Genomic DNA, 27,260 nt, shown 5'->3' with positions numbered 1-27,260 from the left:
ATGTTTTGTTAGTTTCTTCCGTTTGATTGAAGTGTTTCATCTGTTTATAGTTAATATAATTACTGATAAGATAGGATTTAACACCTGTCATTTTGCTATTTTTTTGCTACATTTCTATGTCTTTTTTCTGTTTTTTGTTCATCTAGTTCTATTACTGCCTTCTTTTGTGTTACACAAATATTTTCTGCTCTACCATTTTAATTTTAATTGCCTTATTTCTTTTACTATATATTTTTGAGTTTTTTTTTTTTTTTTTTTTTTGGTGGTTGCCTTAGGGATCACTATTAACATCACCAACATAACAATCTAGTTCCGATAAAAAACAATTTAATGACCAAGCCCGTTGCCGTCAAGTCAATTCCAACTCATGGACCTCACCAGGTGGAACACACAGAAATCAAATTTACTACACACAGAAATCAAATTGACTACATCTGTGGAAAGAGACGATGGAAAAGCTCAATATCATCTGTCAGGACAAGGCCAGGGGCTGACTGTGGAACAGGCCATCAATTGCTCATATGGAAGTTCAAGCTGAAACTGAAGAAAATCAGAGCAAGCCCACGAGAGCCAAAATAGGATGTTGAGTATATCTCAGCTGAATTTAGAGACCATCTGAAGAATAGATTTGACGCATTGAAGACTAGTGACCGAAGACCAGACGAGTTGTGGAATGACATCAAGGACATCATCCATGAAGAAAGCAAGAGGTCATTGAAAAGACAGGAAAGAAAGGAAAGACCAAGATGGATGTCAGAGGAGACTCTGAAACTTGCTCTCAAACGTTGAGCAGCTGGAGCAAAAGAAAGAATTGATGAAGTAAAAGAACTGAACAGAAGATTTGAAAGGGCGTCTCGAGAAGACAGAGTAAAGTATTATAATGACACGTGCAAAGAGCTGGAGATGGAAAACCAAAAGGGAAAAACATGCTCGCTGTTTCTCAAGCTGAAAGAACTGAAGAAAAAATTCAATCCTTGAGTTGCAGTAGTGAAGGATTCCATGGGGAAAATATTAAACGACACAGGAAGCATCAAAAGAAGATGGAAGAGAGTCATTATACCGAAAAGAATTAGTCGATGTTCAACCATTTCAAGAGTTAGCATATGATCAGGGACCTATGGTACTGAAGGAAGAAGTCCAAGCGGCTCTGAAGGCATTGGCAAAAAACAAAGCTCCAGGAATTGATGGAATATCAATTGAGATGTTTGAACAAACAGGTGCAGCGCTGGAGGTGCTCACCCGTCTATGCCAAGAAATATGGAAGACAGCTTCCTGGCCAACTCACTGAAAGAGATCCATATTTATGCCTATTCCCAAGAAAGGTGATCCAACTGAATTTGGAAATTATAGAACAATATCATTAATATCACACGCAAGCAAAATTTTGCTGAAGGTGATTCAAAAGCGGCTGCAGCAGTGTATCGACAGGGAACTGCCAGAAATTCAGGCCGGTTTCAGAAGAGGACGTGGAACCAGGGATATCATTGCTGATGTGAGATGGATCCTGGCTGAAAGCAGAGAATGCCAGAAGGATGTTTCCCTGTGTTTTATTGACTATGCAAAGGCATTCAACTGTGTGGATCATAACAAATTACGGATAACATTGCAAAGAATGGGAATCCCAGAACACTTAATTGTGCTCATAAGGAACCTTTAAATAGATCAAGAGGCAGTTGTTCGGATAGAACGAGGGGATACTGATTGGTTTAAAGTCAGGAAAGGTGTGCGTCAGGGTTGTATTCTTTCACCATACCTATTCAATCTGTATGCTGAGCAAATAATCCAAAAAGCTGGATTATGTGAAGAACAGGGCATCAGGGTTGGAGGAAGGCTCATTAACAACCTGGGTTATGCGGATGACACGACCTTGCTTGCTGAAAGTGAAGAGGACTTGAAACACTTACTAATGAAGATCAAAGACCACAGCCTTCAGTATGGATTGCACCTCAACATAAAGAAAACAGAAATCCTCACAACTGGACCAATGAGCAACATCATGATAAACGGAGAAAAAGTTGAAGTTGTCAACGATTTCATTTTACTTGGATCCACAATCAACAGCCATGGAAGCAGCAGTCAAGAAATCAAGAGAGACATTACACTGGGTAAATCTGCTGCAAAGGACCTCTTTAAAGTGTTGAAGAGCAAAGATGTCACCTTGAAGACTAAGGTGCGCCTGACCCAAGCCATGGTATTTTCAAGTGCATCATATGCCTGTGAAAGCTGGACAATGAATAAGGAAGCCCGAAGAAGAATTGACACCTTTGAATTGTGGTGTTGGCGAAGAACATCATATATACCACGGACTGCCAAAAGAACAAACAAATCTGTCTTGGAAGAAGTACAACCAGAATGCTCCTTAGAAGCAAGGATGGCGAGACCGTTTCTTACATACTTTGGACATGTTGTCAGGAGGAATCAGTCCTTGGAGAAGGACATCATGCTTGGCAGAGTACAGGGTCAGCGGAAAAGAGGAAGACCCTCAACGAGGTGGATTGACACGGTGGCTGCAACAATGAGCTCAAGCATAACAACGATTGTGAGGATGGTTCAGGACCGGGCAGTGTTTTGTTCTGTTGTGCGTGGGGTCGCTATGAGTTGGAACCGACTCTACGGCACCTAACAACAACAACAACAGCGACCCTATAGGGCAGAGTAGAACTGCCCCATAGACTTCCCAGGGAGCGTCTGATGGATTCAAACTGCTCACCTTTTAGTTAGCAGCCAAACTCTTAACCACTATGCCACCAGGGTTTCCAATTTAATGACAATAGTATACAAAACTTTGCTAGTATATAGCTCCATTCCCTCCCTCCTCCTTTGTGCTGTTATTGTCATACAAATTATATGTTTATACATTGTGTAAGCCTATTAAAAAAAATTACACGTTTATAATTATTGCTTTATGAAGTTCTTTTAATTTAGGAGAAAAAAGAGTTAAAGACAAAATACATTTACACTGTCTTTGTATTTACCTATGTAATTAATTACCTTTACCAGTTTTCTTTTTCTTCATGTAGATTTGAGTTTTTTATGTAGTGTCCTTTCTTTCAGGTTGAAGGACAGGTCTGCTAGTAACAGATTCCCTGAGTTTTTGTTTATTGTCTCAATTTCACCTTCATTTTTGAAAGATAGTTTTGCTAGATCCAGAATTCGTGGTTGACAGTATTTTTCATTCATCGCTTTGAGTATGTCATCCCGTTGCTTTCATATCTCCATGGTTTCTGATGAGAAACTATTAATATTATTGAGGATTGCTCGTATATGATGAGTTTCTCCTCTCTTGCAGCTTTTAGGATTTTTACTAATTTTGTCTTTATCTTTAAATACTTTGATGATGTGTCTAGAACTCTGAGTTTATCCTGCTTGGAGTTTGTTGAATTTCTTGATGTGTAGATTGTTTTTCATCACTTTGGGACTTTGTAGCCATCATTTCCTTAAATATTATTTCTGCCACTTTGTCTCTTTTCCTCCTGGAACTTGTTATGCATATGTTGGTACACTTGATGGTGTCCCACAGGTCTATGAGACTGTTCGTTTTTCTTCATTCTCTTTTCTTTCTGTTCCTCACAGGACAGTTTTATTTGACCTATCTTTGTGTTCACTGATCCTTTTGTGAGCTCAAATCTCCTGTTTAGCCATTCTAGTGAATTTTTCATTTCAAGTATTATACTTTTCAACTCCAGGGTTTTTATTTCATCCTTTTTCACAATTTCTGTCTTTTTACCGATATTGTCTATTTGGTGAAATGTTATTTTCATACTTTAGTTTTTTGGACATGGCTCCTGTCCTTTGAACAGATTTAAAATAGCTGATTTAAAGTCTTTGTCTAGTAAGTCTAGCATCTGGGCTTTCTCAAGGACAGCTTCTTTTTTCTTTTAATTGTGCTATAGGTGAAGGTTTACAGAGAAAATCAGTTTCTGGTTCAGTTTATTCCGTGACATTGGTAGCGGTCACCTCAGTATGTCAGTCTGAGCTCCCCATTTCCATTTGTTCAGTTTTCCTGCCCCTTCCTGCCTTCTCATCTTTGCTTTTGGACAGATGTCGCCCTTCTGGTCTCGTACAGATGATTAAGGAGACTTTCTTCACAGGTGTTAAAACCTCTTCACAGGTGTTACTGTATATTTTATAGGCCTGTTTATAATTTGGCTGAATGGTGATCTCTGGGAATGGCTTCAGTTCCAGGTTAGTAGGGTGTGTACGGGTCATAGTCTCTGGGGGTTCCTCTAGTCTAGATAACTACAGCTGTGAGGATGACGCAGGACCGGGCAGTGTTTTTGTTCATGGAATGGCTATGAGTTGGCACCTATCAACAACAACAGTCTGTCTTGGACCAGTAAATCTGGTCTTTTTTATGAATTTGAATTTTGTTCTACATTTTTTTTTCCCCACTCTTAACTGGACCTTCTATTTGGGGACAGTTTCTTTTTGACCCTTTTTTTTTCTTGTGTAGACCGTATTGATTCTTTGCATGTCTCATAGTTTTTTTGTTGGAAACCGGACATTTAAGATAATGTAATGTTGCAACTCTGGAGATCAGATTCTCCCCTCTCCCCAGGATTTATTGAGTTGTTTTGATTTTTGTTTTTTGCTTATTAGTGAGTTTTCTGTACTAAAATTGTAAGGTGTGTATTCTTTGTTGTATGTGGCCAAGAAGTCTCTGCTTATTTAGTGTATAATGATTGGATGGAAATATCCTTAAATGTCAGGAACCAGTAAGTTGCCCAGAATTTGCTGAGGGGCTGTTTGTGCATGTTGGGGCACACCTTTAACACTCAGCCAGGCACTTTACAATTCCACCTTAGCCTTCAGTTCTTGCTTGTGCAAAGCCTCAACATCAGTTAGAGGTGAGAGCTTAGGGCCTTCTCAGGTCTTTCCTAAGCTTGTGCACAACCCTACACATGGGCAGTGGCCTTCAAGATTTTCAGAAATGATGGAACTTTTCAAACCTGGCTATGGATATCTTATTCCCAAGCTTTACCTTTTACGCTTTTTGGTTGGCCTGTGGTTCGTCCCACTGCCATCCACCCCTTCAGGCAGCCTTTATGTTTAGTAATTACCTTTGATTGTTTTTTGACATGCATCTTTGGGGAACGCCCCTGGGAAAGGGTGTTCACAGTGTGAACTCTGAGTTAAGTCAAATAAAGACAGCCTGTGAGTGGGGTCTTTCTAGGAACCACAGACAGATCAAATAATAACATTTCTCTGGTAATGTAGCTTAGAAATTCTCTTCCCTCCAGTGGCTGCCAGGCTGCTGGTTTCTACCATGATTATGGGTGTTTGTTTCAAGTCTACCATAGTGCTAGGAGGTGGGGATGGGAATATAGCAAGTTCAGGCTTACTGTTCTTACCAAGATTCAGCCGTTGTTCTTGAATAAGTGCTACTTGGGTTACTGTAAGCCTTTTAATGTTTGGAATCCTAAAAAAATAGATTCTGACGTTTTAGTCAATGTTTTTTGGTGCTTTTATGGAGGAGAGGATTTTTGGAGGTCCTTGCTCTTCCATTTTCACTGATGTCCAGGTTGTCTTTTGAAGCCTCTTCAATCCATTTTTGCAAACTTCAGATGAAACGATCTTACTGAAATTTTCAAAAATCACTGTTGACTTCCCATCTCTTTTAGGATTAAGAATCCTTAATTTGGTCAACAAAGCCAGGCATTGTCTAGCTCTTCTTTCTTCTTCAACTGCTTTTCCAGTATGTGACCCTATCTTAGATTTTTGAGACGTATATCCTTCCATGTGAAATTACGCAACTCTACCTTCCAGTGTCTACCAGCTGTCTCCATCCCACTTTTTGTTTGATGGTCATATTGGGATGCCGTCTTTTTTGGGACCATTTTATAGGATCTTGATCACCACTTTGAGTTGTGGTCATTAGCTAAGAATCACATGTTAGAAAAATTCCATAAACAAGGCATTAGTATCCATAATTATATTTTTTTGAATTACTAGTATCTTATTTAGTCTGTACATGATTTCATTGCACCCTTTCACTCATCCTTTTTAACTGACAATTTCTAATTAGAATATAAAACCAAAACCAAACCCATTGCCGTCGAGTTGATTCCGACTTACAGAACAGAGTAGAACTGCCCTGCAGGGTTTCAAGGAACACCTGGTAGATATGAACTGCTGGCCTTTTGGTTAGCAGCCGAGCTCTTAACCACTGCTCCTCCAGGGCTCCAATTAGAAGATAGTATATGCTTTAATTCCAAATTTGCTAAGTTAAATAACAAAATTAGCTTTCTGATTTTCCCAAACCACTCATGTCTCTTCATATACTGACGGGCTTTGACACTGCCTGTTCCAACTTTACCATAAAAATCATTTTTATAAGTTTTTCCTTTATTTTCATGTGTTTCTGTATGTGTAGTCAGACAAAAAGCAATAATCCTTCATCTCACTCATGGATTTATCAAAAGCTGAGAATAAAGTAGATCAGATCACTTTCTGAAACAAAATTACTTCATTAGTTTAGTAATAATTTGAGGTTACTTTAAAGATAAGCAGCAGCATTTGGGAGGAGATTCATTTCCTGCCTTTGGACTTTATCTGCAAGAACTACATCTTCAATGTCAAGAGATTGTGTATTTATAACCAAACTCTAATAAAGTCTGTACTGGGCATGCTGCACACCTGATTTGGTCATTGTGATTATATATTAGGTGCCAAACTATTGCTTGTCTTCTGAAAAAAAAAAATATTACCAAGCATATTTCATTAAAATTTGGCCTGTGTACAGCTGGACTAAACCAAAAGCAAAGAAGTTTCCTGAATAAACTGAATGCTTCGAAGGCCAGCGGAACAGGCACGGGGGTTTGGGTACCATAGTTTCAAGGGACATCTGAGTCAATTGGCGTAATAAAATCTATTAAGAAAACATTCTGCATCCCACTTTGGAGAGTGGTGTCTGGAGTCTTTTTTTTTTTAATTGTGCTTTAAGTGAAAGTTTATAAATCAAACCTGTCTCTCATACAAAATCTTACATACACCTTGCTATATACTCCTAGTTGCTCTTCCCCTAACGAGACAGCACATTCCTTCTCTCCACCCTGTGTTTCTTGGTGGGTCGAGACCAATTGTTCATCATAGATGACCGCTTGCTAGTGTTTTTTGTTTGTTTTTGAGTATTTAATTTTTTTTTTATATAATTTTGTTGAGAATATACACATTCAGCCAGCTTCTGTCCCCCTCTGCCTTCTCATCTTCCCTCCAGACAGGAGCTGCCCACATATTCTCATGTGTCTGCTTGATCCAAGAAACTCACTCCTCACCGGTATCATTTTCTATCCCGTAGTCCAGTCCAATCCCTGTCTGAAGAGTTGGCTTTGGGAATGGTTCCTGTCTTGGGCTAACAGAAGGTCTGGGGACCATGACCTCCGGGGTCGTTCCAGTCTCAGTCAGACCATTAAGTCTAGTTTTTTAAAAGAGAATTTGAGGTCTGCATCCCACTGCTGTCCTGCTCCCTCAGGGGTTCTCTGTTGTGTTCCCTGTCAGGGCAGTCATCGGTTATAGCCAGGCACCACCTAGTTCATCTGGTCTCAGGCTGATGTAGTCTGATTTTTGTGGTCTGTTCTGACTCTTGGGGTCATACTTCCCTTGTGACTTTGGTGTTCTTCATTCTCCTTTGCTCCAGCTGGATTGAGACCAGTTGTTCATCTTAGATGGCTACTTGCTAGTGTTTTGTTTATTTGCTTTTGAGTATTTTAAATTTTTTTATAATTTTATTTTGTTGAGAATATACACAGCAAAACATACACCAGTACTGCAGTTTCTACATGTACCATTAAATGACATTGATTACATTCTTTGAGTTATGTAACCGTTCTCACTCCTTTTTTTGAGTTGTTCCTCCCCCATTAACATGAATTCACTGCCTGGGAGGTTCCTGGCCAATCTTCAAGTTGCTGTCAATTTGATCTCATGTAGATAGTTCTTAAAAGAGCAAAATGCTTAAGTCAGACATCTTTTTTTACTAGTTAAGCTAAACTATTTTTTGGTTTTTAGAAGTCTTCAGGGAATACTTTTGGTTTGATGTTTAAAGATTATCTTAGAGCAATAGTTGCAGGGGTTCATTCAGCCTCATGGCTCCAGGATCTAGGATCCATGAGAATTTGAAATTCTGATTGTTACACATTTTCCCCCTTTTGATAAGGATTCTTTTGTGGAATCTTCGATCAAAGTGTTCAGTAATGGTGAACGCCAGTTTGTTATTGCAGCTTAGCGTTGACCATTATATGGTGGTCTTTATAGAGCATAAATTCTTGCTTTCTAATATAGTCATACCCTGGTGGTGTAGTGGTTAAGTGCTGTAGCTGCTAACCAACAGGTCGGCAGTTCAAATCCACCAGACACTCCTTGGAAACTTGATGGGGCAATTCTACTCTGTCTTATAGGGTTGCTATGAGCCGGAATTGACTCGACGGCACTGGGTTTTCTGGGGAATATAAGACCATCAGTTTTTCTCCCTACAGTTTGTGATTTTAGGCGTTGTTTTAAAGAAGTTCTATCTTTTATTGAGTTTATAATATCTTTTACATGCAGATCTTTAATCCATGTGGAGCCGAGGTGGGTGAGGTAATAACCATCTATAGACAGTGCATCTTTTTCCTGCTGATTTGTGGGTTGTCTTTATTATAGCTGGTGAACCCTGGTGGTACAGTGGTTAAAGTGCTTGACCGCTGACCAAAAGATCAGTGATTCAAACCCACCAGCCACTCCCGCGGGAGGAAGATGTAGCAGTCTGCTTCCGTAAAGGTTACAGGCTTGGAAACCCTGTGAGGCAGTTCTACTCTGTCTTATACTGTGAGCTGATTCTGACTCAGTATAAGACAGAATAGACTCAGTTTAAGACTCTTGGAATCAACTCAATGGCAGTGGGTTTTTAGTTTTGGTTTTTTATCGTGTCAAGTTCCCATGTATCGCTAATCCATGAGTCTGGTGCTAAGCTAAGCTCTCTTGTTTTGTTCCATTGTTATATGTTGCTGTGGTAGTACCACACTTTTTATTATTATGCCTTATTTTTTATTTTTTAGTAAATCTTACAATAGAGTAGAATGAGCCCTATTTTACACTTTTTTCAAACTTTATTGTTTTTGACCTTTATTCTTCCATAGACATAGAATGAGTTTCAATTCCTTGAAAACTAAAACAAAACTCTTCAGAGGTTTGTATTGGAACTGCCTTGGACTTATAGTTTAGTCTTTGAGGAACTGCCCATAAATGTGATATAGTTCCCCAATTTTGAAATACCAGTGTGGTATGGTAATATTGGAGCCCTGCTGTTGTAGTGGTTAAGACCCTGGCTGCTAACCAAAAGGTTGGCCATTTGAATCTACCAGCTGCTTCTTGGAAACCCTGTGAGACAGTTCTGCTCTGCCCTATAGGGTCGCTATGAGTTGAAATCAGCAACGAGTTGGATTGGGTTTGATTTATGGTAACAGAATGTTTGCATTTGAATTTTTTTTTCTTAAATGTCTTCTAAAATGAACCAGAGTTAAACTTTATCAGTAGTATATTGCTAATCTTTTGAGCCCCTGTAAAATGCTATACTTTTCATGCAGTCTTAGTACTTTTTTAAGATAGAGGTCCTTATAAGGAGTAATTTCTGTCTTCCTAAGTTTAAAACTAATGATAATTTGGGGTTACACTGGGAGGCGTCGTTAATGAATTCTGTCCTGTGTTATACTGTGAGCTGGTCTTCAGACATAGAATAATTATCTGCCTGCTAATTTTGTAGCTATTCAATTAATGACAGTATTGTGTGTTTTGGGTCACATTCACCCTCAATAATTTTTTAGCAGCTTTTCCTTAGGTCACTTGTAGGTAAGGTTATTTTGTGGCAGGAATTGAAGTGTTTTGCAACATCTGTACTAAGTAAAACACACACCTTTAAAATTATGCCAAGTGAAAAAAGCCAGCCTCAAAAGGACACACAGTGCATGATTGTATTTATTTAACATTTGTGAAATAACATAATTGTGGCAATAGAGAACAGATTAGTTGTTGCCAGGGGTTAGGGTGTGTGGGAGAGGGGTGGGTAGGACAGTAAAGGAGGAGCACTACAGAGCCTTAATGCTGGTACAGTTAAGGATCTTATTGGCAGTGGTTCCACGAAGCTGTTCGTGTCATAAAACAGCATTGAGCTATACACACATGCACACGTGACTAACGATCATCAAGAAACAATATTTACGCTAATTAGGAAGACAGATATAAAAATACATTGGAAAGAATTTCATGAGACTTTCTCATTAGCATATTTAATATTGAAATGAGTTGAAGCGTCTTATCATGTGTTGGAAATTTTGATCAAATGGTTAGTATGTGGAAAGTAACATGGCACCAGGCTCGGTAAGTGTTAGCTGCTGTTACTGTTGTAGTTATCAACATCTCTTCCTCTGGTGTCGTTAGTTGCTGTGGAGTCTGTGACCTCTCTGAAGCCGATTACCAGACCTGTCTTCTGAGATGCCTTTCAGCTAGCAGTTGAGCGCTTAACAGTTCGCACCATCCAGGGACTCCTTTGTCTATGTAAAACAACCAAACACATTGCTGTCAAGTTGATTCTGATTCATTGTGACCCTATAGGACAGAGTAGAACTGCCCCGTAGGGTTTCCAAGGAGCAGCTGGTGGCTTCAAACTGCCGACCTTTTGGTTGGCAGCCAAGTTCTTAGTTCCCCTTTGTCTATACAATTCTTTAATTTATTGATAATGTGTGTTTTTTTGCTTGTATGGCTTTTTGTATATTGAATTTGTCTCTAGGGAGCTAGAATTAGGTTTGTATATTTTTTTCTGTTTATTGCTGTGAAAAACAAAGGAAGCACACTGACTGATCATACACAACTAAAAAAAGCAAATGTCAGTAGGCTAGACAACTATAATACCAGGGCTGAGCATTATAATTTTAATTAAAAATAAATTCATCGATAGCCTTGTTTTGTTTTTTTGAGATACAGTTAACATGCTGTAAAGTTCACCCTTTCAAAGTGTATAGTTCAGTGGTTTTTATATGTTCACAAAACCTTATACTTTTAAGGAAACTTTTTTTTAAAGTATTCTAATTATACTTTTGTTCTTAGCTATTAGTCTTTATTTACTTTTGCCCATGTCCTTACTGCTACTTCCAGAATATCCTTCTTTTAAATTTCTGTTCTTTTTGATTCAGATCTAATTTTAATTTCTCTTTTGGAAAGGGTTTCTTGATTCCTCATATATTTAGTTGCCTTCTGCTTTGGGATCCCACAGTTCCTTGTTTATCTCTTTATTACATTGCTTATCACATTTGTATTGTAATTAATTCTTCAGTTATTTGTCTTCCTTTTCAGACTATTTCTCTCTTGAGGACAAAGACTGTCCTAGTTTTTCTACTGTCTTCAGGACCTAGAACAGTGCCCCTTATGGCAGGCTTTCAGTATGTATCTGTTGAATGATTATAGCCACAGATAATTTTGGCTATCCCTAAGCTGTAAAGAAGGAGCCTTGGTAGCACAACGTTTAAGTGTTCAACTGCTAACTGAAAGGTTGGCAGTTCAAACCCACCCAGTGGCTCTGAGGGAGAAAGAACTGGTGACCTGCTTCTGTAAAGATTACACCCAAGAAGACCCTGTGGGGTAGTTCTTCTCTGTCACATGGGGTCACTATAAGTCTGAGTCAACTCGAAGGCACCCAACAACAACAAACTGTAACGCATATACCATGAGCTTGGTGTACTATATTCAGTGATGAATATTAAATGATGTGTTTTTTGTTGCTGAGAATCATACCATTTTAGTGTTGGAAGAGATCTGAAATGTTACCAGTCCAGTTCCTCCCCATTCACATTTGTGCGTAAAAGAAATTCAAATCCAGAGAGGCTGAATGACTTAGTGGTGAAGCTGGGACTAAACACCCATGTCTCATCAATCTTGCCTGTACCATTATATTTTCTCTTACACCTTACAGACTGCTCTGATGATTTGCAATGAAAATTCATGTGTTTCCTGAAGTTTTAGAGGAAAGATCTTGAAAATGTTAATTTAATTCATGGTATCTTTCTACTTTTAACTGTCACATTAAGGAACTAGTTGCCAACTTGAATACTGAAAAAGAAATTTTAAATGGGTGGAAGGAATGACAGCTTTTTTTCTTTTTATAGACTTCTGTGAGTGAAAGCCTTCAGAGGGAAGCTGCTAAGAAGCAAGCAATTAAACAGGTAAGAGTGAGTTAAATGTGTTTGGTGAAGTATTTCGGCTCACATTTTTAAGTGTTAGTTTTGATATCTTGGTACTGAAACTAAAGCAGAGTAGGTGTTTATAAAGAAATAATTTTGTGTTGATCCTTACTCTCTAAAAATGTGCTAAAAGGATGCTTCTTGATTTTTACATAGGTTACAGGTTTCTCATATAAATTTGAGTGGAAAAAACAGAATAAAGAATTTTTGTGCAGTAGGTTAAACCATGTCTTGTTTTTAGATGATGACTCATTCATTAGTCTGGCAGTGGATCGTTTAGCTCAATAATTCCTGCGAGTGAGTTTACTGGTTTTAAAAAAGTCTTTTCACAAGCAAGTTGATTTTAAAATTTTATAATTATTTGAAATGCGTCTATTAAGAAAATAGGTATTGGGTAATTTTTAATAGACTTAGTAGCACCTTGTGTTTATATTATGCTCTATAGTATTTCCAAGCACTTTTTACATAAATATATATATATATGTATTTTTAATTGTCACAAACCTGCTCATGGTCCTGATTAAGAAATCTGAAACTTAAAAAGGATTAGCTATCCACATGATCACACAGTTAATTACAGAAGCAGACTTGAAGATTTACTTATCTTTCTACCGCGCTAGTATATCTCAGATTTTGCTACTACAGAACATAAAGTAAATATTGACAAGCTTTTTTTTTCCTTCAGTTTTAGTTTTCTTCTATTTTTTCTTATAATTCCTGGTACCTATTTCTCCCTTGTTTAACTAGAATCCAGTATAAATCCAGGATAAATTTATTGACTGTTTCCTGTGTGCCAGATGTTATATTAATTACTTTTCAAGAGTCATCCTTAATTATTTTCACAATTCTGTGAGGTAGATGTTCTTATAATCCCATTTTACAGTTGAGGAAATGAAGGCAAAAAGAATTTATTTGACTTGCGTAAGGTCACACAGTTAGTAAATGATGGAGTTGTGTTCATACCCAGGCAGTGAAATTTCAGAGCCGCAAGCTTTTATCCAGTGTGTTATACTGCTTCCCTGGGGATTTGACCTTGAATTATTTTTTTTTTTATGTATTTTTTTTATGTATTCAGTTATTTTAAGATACTACCTCAGTTCAATGGTGGAATATTATAATGTTTACCTCAGCAACCTCAAAATTATTTAATATGTACATAAAAACAAAAATCTGTGATTTTTTAACTAACATAAATACTGTAGTGCTTTGAATCTGAATTTTAGAATGCAATAGGATTTTAGAGTGATCATCAAGTTCAACTTTGTTATATAGATGAAAGAATTGAGTTCCAGGGAGTCAGGTAACTTTTCCAAGATCCTGTAGGTGTCCTGTTTTCTCATGTTCTTTATTTTTGTGCTACTTTTTCTACACATAAAGCATAAATCCCAAATCCAATTTCATTCTTAACTCTGGATTTTTCAAAGCTACTGTTTCTGTCAGTGGGACTTTTTCATTGTTTGCTTGGAAATTAAGACTACTACTACAACTCTTCTTATACCTCTCACCTGCCTACCGCTGCTTTGGTCTCCCACATCTGCTAGCTGTTCTTCATCTTGTTCCCATTTGGGTGATTCAGCTCTTGTTTGCTGCTTTAACCCCAAACCAGCTTTCGTCACAGTGAATACTGGTTTGATTGCTTTTACTTAATTTAAAAGAAAATACTCCTAGAAGTGGGGTACTTTAATAGTGAAGCCATTTTTTCCCCATTTCGTTAATAAAGCTTTCGGTATCTCATCATTAAATACAACCTTTTAGTGTAGTTCTTTGGAAGATACCTGTTGTCAAGCTAAGAAGTGCTTTTCTTTCTATTCCTGGTTAGAGGTTTTGTTCATTGTTTATTTTTTAAAATCATTAATGGGTTCTATAAAAAGAGTATTGCTTCATGATGAAGTTGGCTTCATACCAATAATGCAAGGTTGGTTTAACTTGAGAAAATCAATTATTATAACTTTGTATAAAATAGCATAACCCAAACATGGGCATAGTGTATTATCTTTATATACCGTTGCATTTAGTTTACTCGGATTTTATTTAGGCTGTTTACATAAGTGCTGAGGATTTTCGCATCATAAATGAGCTTGGCCTGTAAGTTTCCTTTTATTTCACTGTAATTATCGAGACTGAAAAAATTAAAAAGTCTGATAATACCAAGGTTTGGTGAGTCTCATAAAATGAGCAAATAACACAGAAATTTGAAATTATTTCTTTCTTTAAACATTTGATAAAACTTGACAGGGAAGCTTTCTATCTGACCTAGAGTTTTCTTGGTAGGGGGTTTGTTGTTTTTTTTCCTAACCAGTTGTCATTGTTAGGTGCCGTCTAGTCAGTTGTGACTCATAGCAGCCCTACAGGACAGAGTAGAATTGCCCCATAGGATTTCCAAGGAGCGGCTGGTGGAGTTGAACTGCCAGCCTTTTGGTTAGCCTCTGATCTCTTAACCACTATGTGCCTTCTTAATTGTGGTATCTTTGTCTTCCTCCTAAAAAGGCTAGAACTTGAGCACGCTATCATCCATTGGTTTCTGCCCACCCCGTTAAGTTGACCTTGTCTTGAACTTCAGTGTGGCTCATTATGAGGGCGCATTCTTTTCTACCCCACCACTCCTTTTGTCTGGCGTTTGTTTTTAAGATACAAACAGCTTTATGAACATTCCACGTCACCCTTCTCATCTTTCTTTCAACATTTCCTGGATTTCTTTTCTTCTTGAATACTTTCTCCAAAAGTGTATTTAATATGAGCCTTTGTGAGTCTGAGAATATTTTTTATGCCCTTGCATTTGATAATTAGCCTAAATATAAAATCCTATGTTCTTTTTCTTTGTTACTTTAAAAATCATTACTCTGGTGTCTTAATTGCTGTCAGTGTTGCTGTTGAGAAATGTAAAGTCAGTCTGATACTCCTTTGTGAGTTATCTGCTCTTTCTCTCTAGAAGCTTTCAGAATTTTTTGTTTTCATTTTGCTATTCTGGTATTTAACAATACTGTGTCTGTGCATTACCTGATGCTATTGCGTCGATTCTAACTCATGGCAACCCCATGTGTCTAAGTGAGGGGTTTTCCTTGTCTCTCCTATTCAGCACTCTATGGCACCAAGTGGTCTTCTTGGTTGTTCATCTTTCGTCTATTCTAAGGAAATTATCTCCATTATTTCTTTGAGTATTTCTCCCCTCAGTTTTTGTTTTTCTTTTCATCTTGTTGCTGGGTGTAACCCCAGATTCCGCTCTGTATGACTTGTCTCAGCCAGTAAACGAGAGACCATGGTGGGACAGTAGAAAGGCACCTTTATCTTGTGCAAGGAGAGGAACAGTTGAGGCTGCCGCCACCAAGACTGCTCAGCAAGGGTGAGGGGAAAGGTTACTTTTAGGGGGTTTACAAGTAGGAAGTTTGTACAGGTTACATCAGCCACATTCTTAATGATGCTACGCAGGTGCAGTTGGGTTTACATATAACTTCATGCATCGCAAGTTCAGAAAATGGCAGTTAAATTCCACCCAGAGATGGGGAGGGTATTATGCATGAGGTGTTTAATGAGCTAAAAGGTTATCCTGAGTGTCAGCCGGTTTCTGCCAATTTCCTCTAGTTTTGGGGCAGCAGTTAAGGAGAGGAACTACGATTTTAATGTGATACTACTGGGTGTGCCAAGCAAAGGAACCGGATTCTAATATAAAGCTGGGGGTGGGTGGTGGGTAACAAGCAAAGGAACCAGGATACTAATGTAAAACTCTGGGGCATGCCAAGCAAGCTGCCTGAGGCAGGGCAATTTTCTGCAGCCTGGGGACCCCTGTCTTATTCTGAGACTTCATTTTTCCAGATACTGGTACTTCTTTTGATCTCCATATCCTAACTTTTGTATTTTCTGTATATCTTCTCTTGTGTCCGTTTTGGAGAGTTGCTTAATCCAGTCTTCCAATTGGTTAGTTCGTCTTCAACTGAATTCATTCTACTAATCTCACCTATAATTTTTGTCCCCTAGTTACTATGTTTTTTATACCTAATTTTTCCACTTAGTTCTTTTTTATGAATTTTTACTCTTGTTTTGTTTGCTAATATCTTTCATATTTCTTTTATAATTTATTATTTATCTTGCTTATTTTAAAATCTTGGTTCTAGATCCTGGTAATTTATTATTCCAATGATACATACTTGTCTACTTGACTTTTTTTTTTTAAGTTCTTTCAATTATTTTTAAAATTAAAACCACTTCAGTTATCTAATTATTTTAGTCTGTGAGCTCATAATCTCTTGGTGAGTGATTCTCTAATATGTATTGAAGAAGGGCCAAAGACCAGACCCTAGTTAGCCTCATTCCTGATGAGTTCAAGAGTAGGAGAGGGACTGAGCCCTAGGGTATGGAACCCCAGACAACACAAAAAACACAGTTGTCCCACCAAGCAACTCTTCAGGTCCAGGTATTACCTTCCTACCCTGAGGGAGAAACAGAAGGAAACTGAAAGGAACCAGGCTGTCTAGATTGTGATCCGCCAGCCCTGGAGTTTGTGGGGAAGCTGGTGAATTCTTGAGCTCCCAGTTCAAGCTGTTGTCCTCTACTCCTCACCTCAACAGGACTTTTGCAATGACTCTAGTCTTGGGCTCATGCAGTATTGCCACCTATCTTTGCAGGGAGGAACAAGGCTTTGCTTATCCTGAAGTATCAGAAAAAGAAGCAAGAACAGAACTTACATCCTCCTTTCTCTAGGCTGTCCACACACAGCCGTCAGCTGTGCTTGGTCCCAGACCACAGTACCCCCTGCTGTTCTCCTCCCCCCATACGCAAAGTCACAGCCTTCAGTTTCTCTTGCTTTTTGTGGTAGTTATTTCCTGGGTTGTATATTTGCCTCTTTGGGTTCTCCAGATTTGGTTTTAGGGAAGGAGTAGCAGTGCTAGTTTACCATCTGAGCAGGAAAATCATTGTTTTTCTAATGATTTACATTTACATTTCTAAAGTAAATGTTGAAAAGTGAGGGAATTTATGAATTTAATATTTTAAACAATATTTCAGAAAAAATTTAGGTTAGCATGGTACATCTTTCCAGCCTATTGATATGTAAAAACTTGAGACTGTTGGGAGGATTCTTTCTGTTTAAAAGGGTTTATAAACCTTTTGTGTTCCATATTATATTAGGTATTGTGGTAATTCAAGAAAAGGTTACAGTGTGTAGACTAAGCAATTTCTAAGCTAGGGGGAGAGAAGCTAAGATTTGTGAAATAATTAGAAAGTAATAACATCAAGCCTATTAAGAGTTAAATATTGCAGTGGTGAATGTGCCATGAGTTCAGAAGAGATTGTTGGTGGTTAAAGTCCTCAGAGAAGAAGGTAGGGCTTGAGGGGGCCCTGAAGCTCTGGATAAGATTTTGTTGACTTGAAAGCATGAGGAAGAACATTGAAGATTGAAGGGACATCATAAACAGAGGACTTTGTAAGATTAAAATTTGGAAAAACCGGCTTAATTACAAAATGTTATTTTTTACTAGATAATGTTGAGAGCTTTTCATACAGTATTTCCTACCATTAGACATTTGAAAATAAAACAGTCTATTTGGCAACTCAGCTCACTAAAGATGATTTGAAAGTTTAATATATAAGCATCTCAAAAGCAGGGTTAGATATTTCCAAGTCATGCTTTCCACATTTTGACATGTTGGTGTGGATTATATTTATGTATAAGTGAATAGATAATAGTTAACACTTATTGAACAGTTGCTCTGTGTCAGGCTCTATTCTAAGGGTTTTAAGTTTATTAAGTCAATTATCACTACAATCTGGAATGTAGGTAGTGTTATTAATCTCCTTTTTCAAAAAAATTGTACACTTTCAAGGCTCTAGAATTGACATTCAGTGTGATTGCTATAATCTTTTTATGATAGATTTCCACTTGATGAACCTCTCTCTCAAAAAAAAAAAAAGATAGACCTTTTGTGGTATCTATTGGCTGACATATTTTTGAAGCATGTTTAATTTTTTTTAAAGACGAAACTGGAAATCCAAAAGGCCCTTGCAGAAGATGCTACTGTGTATGAATATGACAGTATTTATGATGAAATGCAGAAAAAAAAGGAAGAAAGTAATCCTAAATTGCTTTTGGGAAAAGACCGAAAGGTTTGTAAGTGAAAATAGAAACTTTCTTTGATCTTGACATGCATTTTGTGTCTTAATCGTATTTCAGCATGCGGATGAGCTGAGTAAAAGCTTCCAGGTATTTGAAATGTGAAGAGCCCTTGGTTCCAGATATTATAGATTTAAAACTCAGGAAGCCCTACACAATAGAATCTTAACAGAAACAAGTGAATTTTCTAATTTTATACATTTTGTTGTTTGCTTTGAAAGCTTTGTAAATATTTAAAATTTATCCTTAGAAATTTTATGTACCGAATTTGTCCTCCTCGTGTTTATGCTTGTTCATGTTTTACCATCCTCTTTTTTTTTTTTTAACTGCTTCTTAGCTGATAACTGAATCATCATGATCGTATTTCTAGTTTGAAAAAAATTGAGGCAGGGATTGAAGTAAGTTCAAATTTTCTATCACTCTTGTTCTTCCACAAGCATAGACTGATTTTTAAGGATCTTTGCACCTTTCAGTATCTACTGGAAGAGCAGTGGTTGTCAAATTGTATTATAGCTACTATTTTAAATAATCCTGTTTCTGCTAACTGAAAAATAGGAACTTTTCTATCCATTCACTTATTTGTTGAAATATTAAAAGAATACCAGTAAAAATGGTAAGAAAAGCAGTAGGAAAATTTGAGTCTACAAAGAAGTAAAATAGCATTATGAATTATTTCTATCTCTATGCTTAAATTTTTACTGAAAACAACTTTAATTTTATTCTAGATAGTAAATTTATTTTTGAATTTTGAGAAGAAGACAGTCCTACCTATTTGGACTAACCATTTCTATCTTATGAATTTATGATAAAAATAGAATATTAACAATTACTATCTTTGACTCTTTTCTAAATAAATATTTTTTTCCCTTAGCCCAAGTATATTCACAACTTACTAAAAGCAGTTGAGATCAGGAAAAAGGAGCAGGAAAAAAGAATGGAAAAGAAAATTCAGAGAGAACGAGAAATGGAAAAGGGAGAATTTGATGATAAAGAGGCATTTGTGACCTCTGCCTATAAGAAAAAACTGCAAGAGAGAGCTGAAGAGGAAGAAAGAGAAAAGAGGGCTGCTGCGCTCGAAGGTGAGGTTGATGCTGGAAGAGGAGAAGGAACAGAAGCAGCAGAATTCTGCCCTGTGGTTAACCATTTTGTTTTGTCAGTGAACCTTTGGATTTTAATGTTACGGTCATAAATTCATATATATGGAATTCAAGATACAAGATACAGTGTTATAAATCAACAAGTGGTATTAGCTAAAAGCACAGTCAACAGTAGTTATTATTTCTACAAGACTTTTCACTTATTTTTCATTTTGTTTAAATCTGTGGTTACAACATTCATCAGCAGCAATATAAACAGATTTAAACCCTAATTATGTTTTCTGACATGAGGAAATCTAATACTTAGAGAGCATCAACTGGGCATTTAGGGGAAAAAAAAGTGTGGGAGCTAAAGAATGTGTTAATGCTTTGCTTTAGTGCTCTTATTCATAGTCATTTACCTAGGCCTAAGTAGAATATATACTTGGAGATGGTTTAATTGGAATAAGTGGTCATCAGCTTTAAGTAGAAGCAAATCAAATCTGCAAGACTATCCAGGCATGCATTATGTTTTCATCTGTAGCAGTGGTGGGTAAACTTTCTGTAAAGGACCACATAGTAAATATTTTAGGCTTTGTGTGCCATAGGGTCTCTGATGCAGCTACTCAAGTCTGCCTTTGTAACTCAAAAGCAGTTGTAGACAGTACATAACTGAATGAGCAGGGCAGTGTTCCAATAAAACTTTATTTGCAAAAACAGGCAGTGGGCCACATTTGACCTGCAACTCCTGATCTAGGCAATAGCTTACACACTGTGTGTGTTATACACTCCGTGCCTGTAAAACTGAACTGCATTGTGCCTTGTTGAATATACTCTTCTCACTTCTGCTTTCCCTCTCTTAGCACGTTTGGATGTAACCAAGCAAAAAGATCTCAGTGGATTTTATAGGCACCTATTAAATCAAGCAGTTGGTGAAGAGGAAGTTCCTAAATGCAGCTTTCGTGAAGCCAGGTGAGATGTGGCATATGGAATATTTAGAAAAAAGATACTGTCCATAGATATGATTGTGGGGTCATTAACCCTCTGAAAGGTGGAACATTGCATCATTGCATGTTGTGTTGTGAGCCACCTGACCTAATTCAGAGATTGGCTAGAGATTTGCAAGTAATTTCTTGATCAAAAAACCTACAGATTAATTTCAAGACCATTTTTATTCTGCAGTTCACAAAAATACATTAAAATTTGCATCAGTATATTTTCAGTGATTAAAGTTTAACATTACTACAAAATCAAATAACTTAAGCATTTAGTGTATAAAATTTGAGTATCAAAATGGTTTCTAGTTGTGGGTCTTATAAATGACCTTCAAGGAGGAACAAAACCAAATTATAGTCTTTTTTATTAATGCCTTTTTTTTTTTTTTTAACTAAAAGCATGGGTATCCCTCATGGTCCTGATGCCTTAAAATTATTGCTTTCAGAATTAAAGAGAAATCTGGCAAGAATCAGATGTCATACAGTTTACTCTTACGTGCATGTTCAGGTAGTATGTGAAAAGGAAAGTGATTTATTTTCATAAATAGGATAGCTGAAAAGGATCCAGCCTCCGTGAAATGTTAAGGTACATGTATCAGGGTCTAGAACTGCATTATCCAGTATGGTAGCCATTAGTCACATGTGGCTATTTAATTAAAATTAAGTAAAATCTAAAATTTTGGCTACACGGTGGACTTTACAAGTACTCAGTTGCCACATTTGGCTAGTGGTTACCATATTGAGCAGGGCAGATAGTACATTTCCATTTCTGTGGACATTTTTATGAGACAGGGCCAGTGCAGAAAGTAAAGGGTTAAATAAAATTACAAGGTATGGGAATGGGGAGATGATTATGCTGTAAGTACATAGTTGAAGGTAAGAGGGAGGATTTATCTGAAACCTGTATCTAAGCAAACTTGTTTTTGAAATAGAAACATTCTGATCAGAGGATCTGAGTCTGTTGCTGGGGAAAAAGAAGAGGTAGAGGGAAGGAATTAAGGGTGAGGAGAGGAAGTTATAAGAAAATGTATTTGAAGATTCAGATTGTGGATGGAAATTATAATGCATTTTGACTTTTCTACTAAAGAGTTTCATCTGGAATAGTTATGAGGCCAGCCGTGAAACTCCATACTGTCATATACACAGTCGTACTTCTCAGAGCCTAATAATAGAATTCCTAACTGTTAGTGATCCTTTAGCCAAAACAGTTCTGCCAGCAATTCCTAGAGAATTGTTGCAATAGTATAATTAGTAAGACAGAACTTGTGGGTGATATAAATTAACCATATTTATCAGCTTAAAAAAATGTAGAAGATGTGAACTATTTAAATGTTGATTTTAATAGCTGAATGTGTTTAAATTGAATATTTCTGTTTTCTTGTGATAGGTACCAAAGGATACTGGTGCCATTTTAATCACGAAGGGGATTATTTAATAGAATTGAGGTTTTGCCACCATTTTGCCCTGAAAAATTATCTTTGTGTGTTTCCAGGGCCATTATAATAATTTAAAAAGAAGAAAAAGAAAAATCAAACAGCTATAACTTGAACTTCATGTTGTAAAAATGAAATTTAAATCGAAAACATATCTTACTTTTCCTAATTATTCTTCATCCAGACTTAGCAGAAATGAAGAGCATGTGCAGACCCCTTCCTGAAGCTTCTAGTGATCCAATAGAGAAAGGATTATTTTCTCTATTTCAGTTTCACAATATTGACAATATTTTGAATGGTTAGAAAATAGTAGTTTGCAGATATTTACACACTAAATAGCTTAAGTATTTTTTCCCATTTGGATAATCAGAAAGTATATATAATTATGTTGTATTGATTTAAGTATTGAGGAAAATTGTATGAATACTTCATTTGCTTACTATAATTGATAATGTGGCATACTTATGTTATTTTTAAAGGTCTGGGATAAAGGAAGAGAAATCAAGAGGTTACTCCGATGAAGTAAGTTTGGAGAACAGAATACCACATGAGAAATGCATTCTCCAAACTGGTATGAAGGCAGAGGAAAACCCAGATGCAGACAGCGACTTTGATTCTAAGAGCAGCGAGGATGATGACATTGAAGAAAATAATAAAGTGAACTGCAGAAGGAAAAAAGGCACAGAATCCTCTGAGAATAACCCTAAGCATCACAGGAATCAAACCTGCTCACGGTCATCTAGTGAAGAAAGAGGACACAGTAGCAGACACCACACAAAAAGTTCCAAGTCAAGAGGACATGAGAAAAGAGAAGATGAGCATCAAGACAGACAATCCAGGGACCAGGAGAACTATTACACTGACCGTGATTATCGAAAAGAAAAGGATTCCCATAGGCACAGAGGGGCCAGTCATAGAGATTCCCACTGGAAGAGGCATGAAAAAGAAGATAAACCAAGGGGAAGAGACCACAGAGAAAGAGACAGAAATGACAGAGAATGGAAAAGGGAGAAAGATAGGGAGAAATATATCCCAAGAGAACAAGAAAGAGATAGACAATCACATGAACAGGACCGACACAGTGAGAAAGGGGGAGAGAAGGAGGAGAAAAACAAAGCAAAGGAAGAGCATATAAAAGGAAGGAAGGAAAGACATGAGAACAATGATAAGTACAGAGATAGGGAAAAACAAGAAGGAAGTGTTCAATCTTCAGAAAGAAATCGAGACAGAAAGGAAAGTAGCCCAAATTTTAGAGCAAAGGATAGGTTGCTTGACCAGGAAAAATCCAATAAAATGAAAAACTTGGAAAAGGAGAAAGAAAGGAACCAAGAGAACCCCTGTAGTTCTGAAACATCACTGGCAGCAAAACACAGAATCACAGAGAAAGAGAAAGAGAAAGGCAAAGAACAAGAGAGACCACCTGAGGCTGTGAGCAAATTTGCAAAGCGGAGCAATGAAGACACGGTAATGTCAGCTAGAGACAGGTACTTGGCCAGGCAAATGGCACGGGTTAATGCAAAGACCTACATTGAGAAGGAAGATGATTGATAGTTGCTCCAAAAGAAAGATGTGTGAAAGCACAGAAAATTATTACTCCTGGAACTTGCTGTGTGAAAGCAAAAAGGAGTGTGTTAACAGTGGTTTGGGAGGCTATTTTTAAATATGATTATCAAACTTTACTTTTGGTTTAGATTTCAACCAAAAGTCCTTTTACCTTGAATATTTGACTGAATTTATGTAATATTTACTTAGCAATACATCACATTTTTTGTTTGTATCCAAGCAAGTTTAATAGTGTGTGCTAAGTCCCTGTAGGTACTTAATGAAGAAAATGGGCTCTGCCGTCACCATTAACGTTAGTTTTGTTTCAGGAGCTGTCGTGTTACTGAATTTTAAATTAAAATATGTGGCTTGAACAATAAAATATTTATTGTACTTATAACCATATAAATATGTTCTGAAATTTGTATTAATGGGCAAAATGTACATCACACATCTTGTCTAAAAAACCTTTTAGCCCACAGCATACTCGACTTGCGTAGCGTGCAGGATAGTCTAAGGGGAGATACTGGAGTCAGAGACCTGATAAGAAAATGTTGATCTCCCTCTCCCAGTAGTTCAGAGCCTTTCACAAAGCAGCTTGGGAGCTTCAGATGGGAAAAGCTGTGGATTACTTTTATTAACCTGCTTGGTTTCACATCGCTCAGGGAGAAACTGCAAACTGAGTTTTTATTATTTGTTTCCATTTTGGAGTTACTATGAATAGTACCGGCAGGGACATTCTTATACTTGTCTTTTGCTGCATACATATATATTTTTTTAATTGGGTAATTCCTAGGAATGGAATTGCTGATTCATAGGGTATGCTTTAGTAAAAAAAAAAAATTTTTTTTTTTTTTTTTTTAAGTAGATACCTACTAATAAGTTTTCCAAAATAGTTGTGTCAAGATACACTGCTTCCATCCATGTTTGAGAATTCCAGTTGCTCCATGTTCTTGCTTACACTTGGTATTTGTTAGTTTAATCTTAGCCATTCTGGTGGTTATGGTGGTATCTCATGGTTTTTATTTTGTGGTTTCTGAAGCCTGTCTCATATATTTAGTAGCATTTAGGTATCTCCTTTTTGAAGAGTCTTTCAGTCTGCCCATTTTTTCTCCATGACCTGGAAGGGTTGTATATATGTTAAGGATATGAGTTCTTTGTCTTTGCAAATTATGCTCTCCTACTATGTGGCTTTTCTTTTTCACTGTCTTAATGGTGTTTTTCAGTGAACAAAAATCAGTAATTTTTATAAAGTTTAACTTAATTAAGATTACATAAAATTTAAAATTCATGTCCTCAGTCTGATTAGATACATTTCAAGTGTTCAGTGGCTACATTTGGCCAGTGGCTACCATATTGGACAGTGCAGATTTACAGAACATTTCCATCATCATGGAAAGCTCTACTGGACAGCCTTTCTAGAAGCATTGTCTACTTTTCACATTTAGCTCTACCATGCACCTGAAATTAATTTTTGTGTGTGGTGTGGGACAGGGATTAAGATCCTTTTTCTTTTTTCTTTCTCATGGATATCAAAGACTTGGCATGGACGAAACGTCAAATTAAAACCACAGTTACATACGTGTCAGGTTGGCAAAAAATGTTAACCTTAGAACACCAAGTGTTGATGAGTTACGGAGCAGAAGGAATTTATACATACTGCTTTGGTGGGTGAACCGGGACAGCCTCTTTGGAAAACTGACTGGCTTTACCACGTGATGGTGAAGCTGCAGATTTCCTGTAACTCAGGTGTTCTTCCACAGATGCACCAGGAATGCTCATAGTAGTGCTTTTCATCAAACTGGAAACATCTTAAATGTCCATCAGTAGTAAAGAATCTGGTATATATAAAATACAGGTATGAAATATATAGCTACATACAATGCTGTAGCTACATACAACTTGAATGAGTTATGAGGAACAAAAAGTAATTCATATCATCTATATAAAATTCAAATGCAGGCAAAACTGAACTATCTTGTATAGAAATAATGGATAGGTGATGAAACTAAAGAAAAGGAAAGAAGTGATTATGACAGAAGTCAAGATAACATTCGTGATATGGGAGAGGCACACAGGCCGTCGATGGTGATGACTCAGTTGTTAACTAACACGTTTTACATATTCTGTATGCATAATATGTCTCAAAATAAGCATTTTTGTAATTGTAACATTTTTAATATATGAATAGAAGGGACTGTTCGACATCCCGGTTAGACATTCCTGCAGAAAGTAGCTACATAGACTTGTTGATTTGTTAAATGACTTACGCACAGGGCAGCAGTTCTTTGAGACTTTAGGACCAGTATGAATAAGGGGTTTATTAAATTTGTTGCTAAATATCATGTTCTTTTAAACATGAAGTCCAAAATAATATACTTAGAAATTTTGTGGGTTGGTAAACATCTGTTCCTCTGACTAAATTTTTAATAGAATATAAATAACTGAAAATACCGTAATTTCATTTTCCCCTCCCCTTGTTTGCCCTTACTCAAATCAAATTCATAGTGCTATTTCATGCTAATTTGTGCCTTGTCATATATTGATTGCTTTGCCTGAAACGCCATGTTCTTGCCTCACTCCTTATTAAAACTGAGTCACAGTGTCATTGCCTCCAGAAAGCCTGTCCAAATACCCCTCTTTGTTTTAGCAACTAACGCCTCTGTGCTGCTTTTGCATCCTGTGCTTAATACCATCATGGCATTTATGATGATAGAATGTCAGTTACTTGAGGGCAAGATTCTATAGTGCTGGCATGAATGAACATTTAGAGAAGTTTTTATTTAAACTTTGTTTTAATTTCACTGTATATGTGGTGGTGTAGGAAATGCATCCTTTTTTTCATTTTTGTATTTTGTGTATATAAAATATAATCCTCGTTTTACACAAGTCCATTAATTCAGATCTCAACATTAACCATCTTTTTCATTTTACCTTTTGCATTTTTTTATTCATAAAAACCGTGTATGTAAAAAAAAAAAATGAATACTAGTCACTGTTTTGAATATTTTCAGAATTACTGGTTGGTGATGTCCAAAACTGAGGCTGAGACCTCAAGGTGAATCCTGTAATTGAAGTCTTGCACTTTATGTTGTTGTTATTAGGTGCCGTCGAGTCGGTTCCGACTCATAGTGACCCTGTGCGTAACGAAACACTGCCCGGTCCTGAGCCGTCAATCGTTGTTATGCTTGAGCTCATTGTTGCAGCCACTGTGTCAGTCCACCTTGTTGAGGGTCTTCCTCATTTCCGCTGACCCTGTACTCTGCCAGCATGATGTCCTTCTCCAGGGACTGATCCCTCTTGACAACATGTCCAAAGTATGTAAGACGCAGTCTCACCATCCTTGCTTCTAAGGAGCATTCTGGTTGTACTTCTTCCAAGACAGATTTGTTCGTTCTTCTGGCGGTCCATGGTATATTCAATATTCTTTGCCAACACAATTCAAAGGCCTCAGTTCTTCTTCAGTCTTACTCACTATCCAGCTTTCACATGCGTATGTTGCGGTTGAAAATACCATGGCTTGTGTCAGGCGCACCTTAGTCTTCAAGGTGACGTCTTTGCTCTTCAACACTTTAAAGAGGTCCTTTGCAGCAGATTTACCCAATGCAATGCATCTTTTGATTTCTTGACTGCTGCTTCCATGGGTGTTAATTATGGATCCAAGTAAAATGAAATCCTTGACAACTAAAGTCTTTTCTCCGTTTATCATGATGTTGCTCATTCATCCAGTTGTGAGGATTTTTGTTTTCTTTATGTTGAGGTGCAATCCATACTGAAGGCTGTGGTCTTTGATCTTCATTAGTAAGTGCTTCAAGTCCTCTTCACTTTCAGCAAGCAAGGTTGTGTCACCTGCATAACGCAGGTTGTTGAATCTTCCTCCAATCCTGATGCCCTGTTCTTCA

At 37.1% G+C, this 27,260-nt stretch overlaps 1 protein-coding gene across 1 annotated transcript in view; it reads left to right on the top strand.

The window, feature by feature from the left end:
- The window catches only part of NSRP1 (nuclear speckle splicing regulatory protein 1), a 43,318-nt gene extending 17,099 nt beyond the window's left edge, over positions 1–26,219 (top strand). The window contains exons 3-7 of the mRNA XM_049859764.1: positions 12,135–12,191; positions 18,177–18,305; positions 19,184–19,391; positions 20,252–20,360; positions 22,296–26,219. Of these exons, the coding sequence (XP_049715721.1) occupies positions 12,135–12,191; positions 18,177–18,305; positions 19,184–19,391; positions 20,252–20,360; positions 22,296–23,364 (1,572 nt within the window). The 3' untranslated portion in view covers positions 23,365–26,219. The remainder of the gene's footprint in view (positions 1–12,134; positions 12,192–18,176; positions 18,306–19,183; positions 19,392–20,251; positions 20,361–22,295) is intronic.
- The last annotated feature ends 1,041 nt before the right edge of the window (positions 26,220–27,260 follow it).

The sequence above is a fragment of the Elephas maximus genome, chromosome 19 (assembly GCF_024166365.1).
Source record: "Elephas maximus indicus isolate mEleMax1 chromosome 19, mEleMax1 primary haplotype, whole genome shotgun sequence".
Lineage (NCBI taxonomy): Eukaryota > Metazoa > Chordata > Mammalia > Proboscidea > Elephantidae > Elephas > Elephas maximus.
The sequence above is the reverse complement of the archived record's forward strand: the minus strand, read 5'-3'. Positions and strand labels throughout refer to the sequence as shown.